General features: G+C 32.6%; 1 protein-coding gene across 1 annotated transcript in view; it reads left to right on the forward strand.

Annotated features, from left to right (window-relative positions):
* The window catches only part of LOC139598922 (transcription factor RFX3-like), a 141385-nt gene extending 139175 nt beyond the window's left edge, over positions 1-2210 (forward strand). The window contains exons 15-16 of the mRNA XM_071445857.1: positions 1451-1493; positions 1969-2210. Coding sequence (XP_071301958.1) covers positions 1451-1493; positions 1969-2210 — 285 coding nt within the window. The remainder of the gene's footprint in view (positions 1-1450; positions 1494-1968) is intronic.
* The last annotated feature ends 8712 nt before the right edge of the window (positions 2211-10922 follow it).

The following is a 10922-nucleotide window of genomic DNA, read 5'->3' on the forward strand; positions in this document are numbered from 1 at the left end:
GTATAATTAAATATTATAAAAATATGTACATTTTCATAGAGATTGGAAGTCTTGGCTTAATTTGTAGTTTGATTAATCTGACATGTAAAAAAGAAATTACTTTCTGATTAGATACTTGAACTCTGCCATTACATTTATAGCAAAGTATTGGAAAAGTATAATATTGCTACATTCTTGTTTTCTTGACATAGTATATGTCAAATGTAATGCTTGTGGTGTACTGTGGGACTTCCTAGAATGTTTTGGTGAACTTAAGACAGATATTATCTTAGAGAGAAAACATGTAATCTAAAGTTTTGAGCGATGAGAGGGGAACAGGGAAGTTGTAAACATTCATTTAATGCATGGCTTCTTGTGTTTCTCTGCATTTACTGACTATTTGAAATAAAATGGGAAAGACTAAGGCTAGTTTGACAAACACTTGAAGCCATTATGAACTGTGTTTACGGCTGAGAAAAAGTTTCCTTCTCTCCCATCCCCTTAGATTTGTAGATTGATTCTGGTACAAGTACTCAGACAGTCCTGTGGTTAACTGGATCAGAGAATTAATCCTGTCTGAAATAATCCCTTGGGCTATTTTTATTGGGTTAGGTCTGTCATGTTGTTCTTTGCATGGCCATGTGGATGACTTAAGGTGAAAGGATGGGTATGGGAAGGTGAGGAGGGAGTATATATGAGGGAACCTGGAAAGATAGGGCTGCTGCTGCTTATGCTGGTTTAGTGTTCGCTGAAGTTTTATCTTTCTGTATTTCTGAAAAGGACTGAGTCAGGTATGTTTAGAAATATATTTATTTAAATACTGTACTCCTTTTATTTGAGATTAACGAATCAAATTATGCTCTGCAGCTTCTCATTTAAGAGAAGGGTAAAGGACTCAGACAAAGAAAGGGAGGAAAGAAGTTTGATTTTTTACTTGTGAGCAGCTTTTCACTTTATTTTTTATAAGTAAACTAGTCAGCATAATATACTGTAGTAGCCATCAACCCTATTTTCAGTGGTGCCATTTATTTACTCTATGTATAGTTTTGCTACACTATAACTGCCTTAGTGACACACCATTTCAGGATAACTTTTAAGCAAGCTTTTGGTTAAAGTATTGCAGTTTAAAAATGGACACCGGTCATATTTTCCAGCATTCTACATCAGAAATATCTCACTCAAAGCAACAAAGGCCTTAACATAAGTCACCCTAAAAATGCAAATACATATGCTTAAGTTTATATCCTATTGTTTTAATTGCTGTCAATATTTTATTTTAATTTCCTTAATATGAACACAAATATAATGGAATGGAAAATGAAATTGTATACTATGGATGTGACTGCAGTCAAATGCATCCACTTTCATACTAGCCACAAGCCATTAGAGCATACTACTGGCTTTACCATAGATAATCTAAGGTCATGTTTGTGTAGGACTGTGCGCACAATTTTTATTGTTTATTTTGCAGTTTGGTGATTTAAATGCTCTATCCCCTGGAAATATGGATAAAGGTAAGCACTCCCAAATGTATAATTTTATATAGAACTAACATGTCTATTGGAGCAAAGCAAGTTCTTTTTTTTAAAAATATAGTTAAGCAGAATTGAAAGCTACATCATAATTTAAATTATGTGAATATTACTATTATAGGGGTACAATATGCTATACATGATATATAGTATATTATAAGGACTAGAATACTCTAGGGCCTAAATAGTTTTTTTTTATGTCTATATTTTACACAAGAAATTTTCAAAATTTAATTGTATATTCTGGTGAGAGAGCTGAAGGGGATGGACAGCTGGAAAAAGGAAGATATGATTGGTTATTACACTTTCCTGTGTTTTCATATTTCATGTTATTTGCAAAATGAAGGCCTTTGTATTCAGATTTTTCCCCTTTGTGCTTCTTTTCTTTTCTTTTCTTTTCTTTTCTTTTCTTTTCTTTTCTTTTCTTTTCTTTTCTTTTCTTTTCTTTTCTTTTCAGATGAAGGCAGTGAAGTTGAAAGTGAAGTAGAAGAAGAGATGGATGAAAATGGAGGGCCACAAGCCAAGAGGGAGAAAACAGACTTAAATCAAGCATTTCAGGTGGGCTGCTTGCAGCAGCCAGTGCTTGAGAGTGGAATAGAGCAGAGCCTCCTGAACCCAATTCATAATGAGCACATTGTTACAAATTCTCAGACTATCAGACAATGCAGTGCTACTGGAAATACATATACTGCAGTCTAATATTGAAGTGCTCCTTAACTGCATTAGCCTTGTTGATGCTGGACTTAATGGGGGAGATAGGAGAATAGGTCTAAAAGTCATCTTATCAAATTTTAGCTGTGCTGAACATTACCTTTTATTGGATTGTGAAATAAAATGGGTGTATGCATTTTGCCAGATGTTTAAAAAAATTTTAAGGAAAATCATTTTACATTGGTTATTCAATATTGAGTTTTCGTAGTTTCAAGTGTCAATGAAGACTTTTGTCAAGCTTTTAATGTTAATGCTTTTGTCCTCTTAAAATTAAAATAACTTATTTTTTTCATAGTTTAAATATATTTTAATGCTAATTATTTCTCATAATGATTTCATATACATAGATTTTTAATTAGATGCAAAATATGAAAAGAAATACTTTCTTTGACATACTGGATGCATACTCATTTGACAGTAGATGCATCAAATCTGTTATAAAAGGTGCTTTTCATTGAACACAACTAGAAGACGCTATTTTCATGAAAGTGTGAGCATTCAGGGGGTATTTTTATCATAATGTTGGAGGGTTGGGAAGATCTAGTTTTCTTTCTGTAAGTAAGAAGTGTTTTCACTGCATTTACAAATGCAGAATAAGTGATAAAATTGTAACAATGTGGTAATGTGTACACTGTAGGCACACCTAATTATCTGATCACATGTAAACAATACAAGCTTCCTTTAAAATCAACAGCTCTGGATTATATTTGCATGCCAATTCCTCTGGTTTTGGAGACTACTGATTCTATTTTGAGACCACTGCACAGATATGTCTGGTTGTCAAATGGTACTGTAGTTAATAGAAACTAAACCACAATAGAAGTAACTTGATTTTTTTTAAGTGTACATGCTACTTATATTGAACTAGACATATAGGAAAACATTCCTTTTGGATGACTTTCTTCTATTCTAGGCCTGTTCCTACTATTTTAATTAGCTGCGTTCAAAAATGATAATTTATAGAATGTAAGAAATGTAGCAACCTGCATAATTTTCTTTTTAAAATGTGTCTCCTGATTAATAAAGTGAATTTAATTTTTTACAAAAACTTATTAAGGTAGTGTAACTGGCATGCCTCCCTTGTACTTATTCCCAATTGCATTAAATTTTAATAGGTGGCTAGATGGATCATTGCTATTTAAGAATGTACATCAGGGATCATTGTACCTCGGCTATTACATGGTGCCTTAAACAGAACTGAAACTAAGATTTAGTATTTTTTGTTATTTTTAATAACTCTTAAAATTTATTCAACAAGGTGTGCCTGTCACTTTCAAATTTCCTAAGTATTAGGGGCAGGTTGCATAGTCTTCAAAGAAATAAAGAGGGTTTTATTATTAAGTGATATTTATATCCCTCGTAAAATTGATATTAAAAATATTTTTTCTTGTTTCTAGTTGAATTTCACTTCATTACAAATAAAATTTGCTTGGGAACTTGAAAAGCAAAACTAGCTTTAATGCCAACTTCAAATCTTGTTAAATTAAATGCACCATAGTCATAAGCATGGTTATATTGTTTAAACTCTTGTCAGATTTTAATTTTAAAAATTCAGACTAAATAAATAAGCAGGTACATAATGCAGCAGCACATATTTTCAATTTGCATATGTGGTAGGGTGTCAGTCTGATGCTAGGTTTTAATGATTATATTTTATAGTGATAGTTTATACAGTCCATATTAATTGATGTTAAACATTTATTATTTTTTCTGATTATTTTAAGCATTTTCATGATTTTTAAAGCAGACATAAATTTGCTAGGCTAAAATATTGAAAATAATTAAATAAAAGCAAAAAAGTGAAAGAAATAATAACAAAGGTAATTTTATAGAAAGGACTGCATTAAAAATGAAGGGAGTCTCTTGTTTTATCTAGTGTGACTGTGGATTGATATTTTTTTAAAGTCATATATACCAAATGGTTAAACAGCATGTGACATGAACAGTGTATTTTTAGCAAAGAAATTTGTTGCTAGAGCTTTCAGATTAATCAAGAATGGTTATAGCTCAACTAAGAGGGCTTAATACTTTTTGGGGTACAAAATTATTTGTAAATTTCTTAGCAAAATTTGGAGGCAAACCCATCCTGCTCCAGTCTATGTAGGCACAATTCCTACTTATGTCTGTGGATGTTTTTTGTCACAGCAAAAAGTGCAAATGAGGTTTGTATTAATTTCTCTCTAAATTCACCTGTGCACTGAATCCTCATAGGTTGTGTTCTCCCAAATATCACTGCATCCTGGGTTTTTTCCCTTAGAAATCAGCACCTTTCACCAAAAATCCTAAAAACTAACCTATGATATTTGCTCCCTTTTATTTTGCATTATAATATTTTAAAAAATAAAATATAGTTGAATACTTAGCATTTTTCATTCTTAACATAGGGTGCCCTATGCTGTACTGATGGTCCCTATTGCCTGGTTTCAAATTTTGTGTTGACAAACTTTAAATATTTTTTATTGGTAGAATGTTGGATTTATTGTTGCTGAAAGAAAAGTATGGTTGTAACATGTAAATCTAGATTGCTAAGAAGAGGTGGGACCTGAACATCTTCTGAACAGTTAATCACTGTTCATGTAGTGCAAAAAGAAAACAAAATATATGCATACAAAGATACAATGCATATCATGGATTCTAATAGCAGTTGTCAAAACAAATTTAAATTATTCCTTATTCAGATAACTGAATTAAGTTTGTATATCTATGCTTATCAACTGATTATTCTCTCAAATTTTAAAGTAATATTTTCCCCACTTTAACAATTATTTGACAGAATTAAGTTGCTGTAAGCTGCTCTGCTTTGCTTTTAAATTTACTGCAATTTAAATCAAACATACGCGCATGAAACAATTTAGTACTTTTGATATTTGTTAATAGATGGGTATTGTTAATGATTTGAGAACAGAAATATGGATACCTCAGTCCAAATTATGTAGTGTGTAGCATGTGGCTGAATTGCCACTCTGAAGCCTGCTTAACTCTTTTAGAGCTCTAAAGAGCTGTAGCAAGCATCTACTGTCTAGACACTACAAGATAAGGGTTCACATCATTTGTGGATTTTACCCAATCTTGACGTGAAATTAAAAAATTATTTTAGAGTTGCTTCCCCCATTGGCGTAAATTACTTAGTAAACAGTGTGGCGGAATGGGAATGGGTATTGTTGAATTACTTTTTCGTAACATGGGGCCCAATTTTCACAAGTTTAAATATATGAAAAGTTACATTTTCATATTTCTCATTGTAAATCATTTTTTTTAAAAGCCCCCTCTTTTCAGTTATCTGCTTCTGTGTTTTATTATTATACTGTAGCATGCTTTGTGCATCTTTTTTTTAATGTTCTGTTAAAAAAAACTGGATAGTACTCTTTAAATTGTTTACTTGCAAAATTATGATGTACAGCATTTCTGCCTTTAGTTCAAAAATGTGTAAAATACTGTGCTGGTGTACTGTCGCTGAGGAATGTATAGCTTTATAAAACATTTCAGTTTAAACTGAAGCATTTTTAAATGTCTGAAATACTGCTTCTGTTCAAAATATTTTCCACGGGGGAAGACCTGACCTGATATTTGTGGTTCTCACCAAATGATATCAGCATTGTTTAGAAATACATTTATATTAGTTAGCACTACATTGCAATCTAGCTTACTTTACAGAGTGGTTTTACAAAATGAAATAACATTTTATAGTCATGGAAAAAAAAGGTGGAAAAGTAACTTTTTAAATGATGTAAGTATTTTTTGTACTTTGTGACAGTTATTTCAGAGTTTAAAACATTCTTTTGACAGATCAGTATAGATTTCTGAAAATTACATCCTCGTCTGTAGAAAAAGAAAACTATCATGTCTGTGGTTTAAAAATAGGTCAATAAATGGTATTCTAGTATCTTTGCTACTTTGGTGATTAAAAAAATAAAAAACAGGAATAGAAGAATAAATACAAAGTACTTACTTAGTTTTAGCCTTAGAAAATTAATTTAATGTAATTAACCCTTTGAGCATTGTGAGGATACACTTTTTAGGTAATTTAATTAGACCACTGAAAATATTCTATATATTTAAGTAACTGATTGTCCTGCAGAATTTTTTTTTTTAATTTCTAAATTAAATATTTGCATGGTAGACAGAAATGTTTCTGTTTCAAAAGGCTTAATAGATTTAGGTGAAATTATTCACTGCCACCAATATGTGCTGTATGGTGCAAAACTATTTCTGCTATTTTATTTTCATAATTGCATAAATATCTGAAGAAATAAAATATTTGACTCTACAGTCATAGGTTGTTTACTTTAAGACCTCTTTACAATATGGAGGTTTAGAAAAAATATTTGTACTCTTTTGGAAATATCTTCAGGCTGATATTAAAATACTTTAATACTGTAAATTAAAATCTTCACAAATAAAACCAAAACTATTTAATTAACAAGAAAATTAATTTTACAGAACCCTTGGTATGTTTGCAATCAAATTTTCAGCAGTCTATCTGATAAATAGACAAAAAGGACATTGTATTCATATTACTTTTAACAGTCAGTCACTGTGATATGAACTAATGGAAAGACAGTGGTACTAGATTCAGCTTCCTCTACAGGGATGCAGTTTGGATGCCTCTTATTGAATGTCAGAATTTAAAAAGAAATAAAAACCAAACCCTAGAAATTGCACCTGCCTTCTGCTGTGTTGAAAAGTCCTTTGTTCTTACAAGTAGTACTTACCAGAACAAGGGAACAAGTTCAGAAGTGAGTACAGAGTTGTTGAAAATTATAGATAGAAATACCACCTTACTTAGCTTTTCTACTGGTTGATGGCAGAAGCAATCAACAACAGTAGGTGCAAATGCATTTTATTCAAATCTAGCTGAGTGAAAAAAGTCTCATTACATTTAGTGGAATTACATCACTAATATAGTGCAAGTAAGTTGTAAAGATTTCTAGTAAGTTAATGAAAATTCATGCATAATTATAATGCAATACTCAAAGGGGTTTAATTTAACAATCTTTTATTCATAATTTACTGTAAATGCTCCCCAGTTTGCCTGCCTTGAATATTGCTGCTAGTGATTCTAAATGTGAGCAAACCTAACTTTAATTTACTCATTTTACTTAAGAAAGAGTAAAAGCCACTTACAAAGTGACTGCCTAGTTTTTGTTTGAGGAAAATATCCCTCAGTTTGATCATTTAAACTTTCGTGGTTTATTCTATTTTTTTTTTTCTTTTAAAAAAGAAACTCAGCAATTAAAATGTTGGGACTGGAAGCCCTGAGTAATTAAAGTTTTTGTAAAAATTGTTCTTCACTATAGAGAAAAAACTCCATAACAAGACTATGAGCATCAAAATGACCCTCACTTAAATCAGAATCAGGGAAAGGCTCTTATGTTCTTAAGTGCTTCCTTGATCATGTTGCAAATGTCTTCAAGAATTTTCAGCACTGGGTGAACTTTAAAATAATAAATATTTGAAAATAATTAAGACTGTAGAGGGACAACCTCCCTTGATTTGGGTTCACCAGGTATATTTATCCATTATCTTTTGACTCGCTGATAAGAGGGTCTTTTTCTTTTAGATTTTGTTACGCAAAGAATACTATAGGGTTCTCAAATACATTGTTAAAGTGATTGTTCTGTATTTAAACATTAAATATCATATTGAAGTAACCCAATAAACCAATTTAAATGTAAAAAAAATATAATTATGCACCAAAGCAAGTTTCTCATCCTCACTGAAAATTTGGATTTACAGTAATGACCAATGAGGCTATTGAATAAACTTTGAGTGCCTTTCAAACACTTAGGAAATTTTGCCTCAGGTGGTAAACTGTAATTAGGTTAATTCTAGAGCTTGCCAATCAATAATTCTGTCATCACTCAGGGCTTTCTTAGCTTCTAGAAAACTTACTTGGTTCCATTTATTTTCTACTGTATTTTTTTAAGGTGCCATCATTTAAATTTCACTTAGTAAGTGGCAGTTTACATTATTCAGTACCACAGGCACAGAAATGTAATAACACTAGGAGAAATTGAACTTTTGCTTTCCTATTTACTACATACATTATGTAAATTAAGAAAACAACTTTTTTGTAGAAGGTGCATGTGACATAATGTAGTTTTGCAGTTTTTTAATTTGTTGAACACACTTTTTAATTATTTAAGGAAAACCTCTTTAGAGAATAATTTGATAGGATTTTTTGTATAATGTGCTTGATTTTGTAAATATGTATTTCCTGATGTGATTTTTTTCTTTTTTTTTTTTTTTTTTTTCTTTTTTTTTTTTTTGTGAGAAATGGTTAATCTTTTGGTATATCATGTCCTCTCAAACTTGGAAGGAGATAATAGTTTGTGGGCAATTTGTATTGTGTACTGTACAATAACTAGGAAACTTTTATAACTCTAAAAATATATATTAACTTTTAGTGTGTTGTTTTTAAAAATAATGGCTGGAACATGCTAAGGACGGTAGGATTTTTCTGAATATTTCAGACTTGAACTCAGGCTAGTTTTCTTGTGTTTTTCAAAATAAAATTGTGTATTGTCTTCTGAAATAAATAAATTTGTTTTCCTGTTACAAACATTTGACATTTGAATTGTTTTGGGGTTTCTATAATTAAATACTTTAGATTGCAATACTAATGAATTTGGAAGAAAAATTATTTCAACTTTATTTAAATCATAAATGGAAGTTTCGTTCAACCCCCCTGCAGTGCTATAATATAGTTCCCATAGCATACAATACGGCAGAAATGGTGGAAATTCAGGGATGCAAGTTATTGTAAGAAGACAACAGAATATGATGGGTTGCACCTCAAAATACCATTTTTATTACTTCTGCAAGGTGATTTTTCTGCACAGTGTTGATATTACCAAGCAAGTCACAGTCCATATCAGGTTATTTTAAATGTATTTAATTTGCCTCACCTCAGGCAATCACCTCTAATGTGTAAAAACACATATAGTCCACAACAATCTAAACTGTGTCAAAAGCCTAGACAAATATAAAGCCAATTATTATTCCACAAATGAACCCAGACACTTAAACTGATGCCTTAAGTTTTACCTTTCATATTTTTCAGATTCTGTGCTGCCTTGGTGTGTAGTTCTGAGCTTCATATTAAGTGTTAGTAAGTTCTCTTCACAGGGTGGGTAGACAAAACAATCCTTTTCCAGCTTGAGAACCGAGGACAACTGTTACAGCCTCAGGCCCAAAAAGCATAAACAACGATGAACTGAAGAGAGCAAATAAGGAGGATGGGACTTCATAACCTGAAGCTGTAATTGGACAATTAACCCCAATATGTAAACGGACCAAAATTTATAGAAGTTTGAAACCATGTGACTGGTCATCCATTTTGTGACCATTTTGCGTCCATCTTGGGTGTAGCCCTGGCCAGGGTCTTGTACTGCCCAAGGTGTATCCATTAAGGCCTTTTAATAAATACCTACTTTATTATTTTAGCTCTGTCTAGTGTCTGTTCCAGGTCAGCCTCTCAAGGCATCAAAACCTTTATCTCTTTCTGGCACTGTTAATGTTATGCCAAATAGAGTTGCTGTGTTGACTTGATGCTGTTATTCCTAATCTTGTTCCAAATTTCACTAAATACCATTGTATGTATTCTTCCCCAATAACTGGATTAGCCTAAGGATATTAAAAAAAACAAACAAAAAGAAATCTTGCCTACAATGTGGTGCTCTTGACAGTTTGTTCTGAACAATTTAATTAATATAACTGTTTTCCTAAGGAAATACTATGCACCCAAAATCTGAAGCTGTCTTCACTACTAGAGTTTAATGCATAGTCAGACATACTTTCACAGATTTAGTTGGAGTGGTGTTTAACAAGATGTTGTCCCCAACTGTTCTCTCTTTCCAGCTGGAAGTTGCTGTTTCCCATGGTGAGTGTGATGTGAGTACAGATGATGTGAGTAATACCTTTGTTCCATAGCTTGGGAAGTCTTTAAAGCTTCCTAAGGTGTTGTAGTAGTTCAGTTAGAGGAACAAGAAAACAAGTGGATGATGACAGGCATTTATTGAATTAATGAATGATATAGGTTGAAAGAGACATTTGGAGGACTCTAATCACAGAATCACAGAATCACTAGGTTGGAAGAGACCTTTAAGATCATCAAGTCCAACCTATGCCCTAACACCTCAACTAAACCATGGTACCAAGTGCCACATCCAATCTTTTTTTAAACACATCCAGGGATGGTGACTCCACCACCTCCCCAGGCAGACCATTCCAGTACTTTATCACCCTTTCCATGAAAAACTTTTTCCTAATATCCAACCTAAATTTCCCTTGGTGCAGCTTTAGACTGTGTCCTCTCGTTCTGTCAGTTGCTGCCTGGAAAAAGAGACCAACCCCCACCTGACTACAACCAGCTTTCAGGTAGCCCAATCCCCCCCACTTCCTGAGCATGGCCTCTATTTGTGTTTGACATCTTTATGGGGTAAAAGCTTCCTAATATCTAAGTGGAATTTCCTATGTTTCAGCTTGGGCCCATTGCCTCTTGTAATTTCTTCTCTTTTGAAGACTAAATGATCCCAGCTTTCAGCCTCCTCTTTTATGCCATACACTGTAAGAGCCGAAATGAGGGATGCGGGACTCCAGGTGGCTCTCCAAAATGCAGTTTATTCCATCCAAGAGGTTACAGCAGTGCAGGGTCGTGGGCGACAGAGCCTGTGCCTACAGCTGTCAGCTCCAGCTGCA

Source organism: Agelaius tricolor, unplaced genomic scaffold, assembly GCF_023055355.1.
Source record: "Agelaius tricolor isolate 1412-34295 unplaced genomic scaffold, bAgeTri1.0.p SCAF_21, whole genome shotgun sequence".
In the NCBI taxonomy this organism is placed as follows: domain Eukaryota; kingdom Metazoa; phylum Chordata; class Aves; order Passeriformes; family Icteridae; genus Agelaius; species Agelaius tricolor.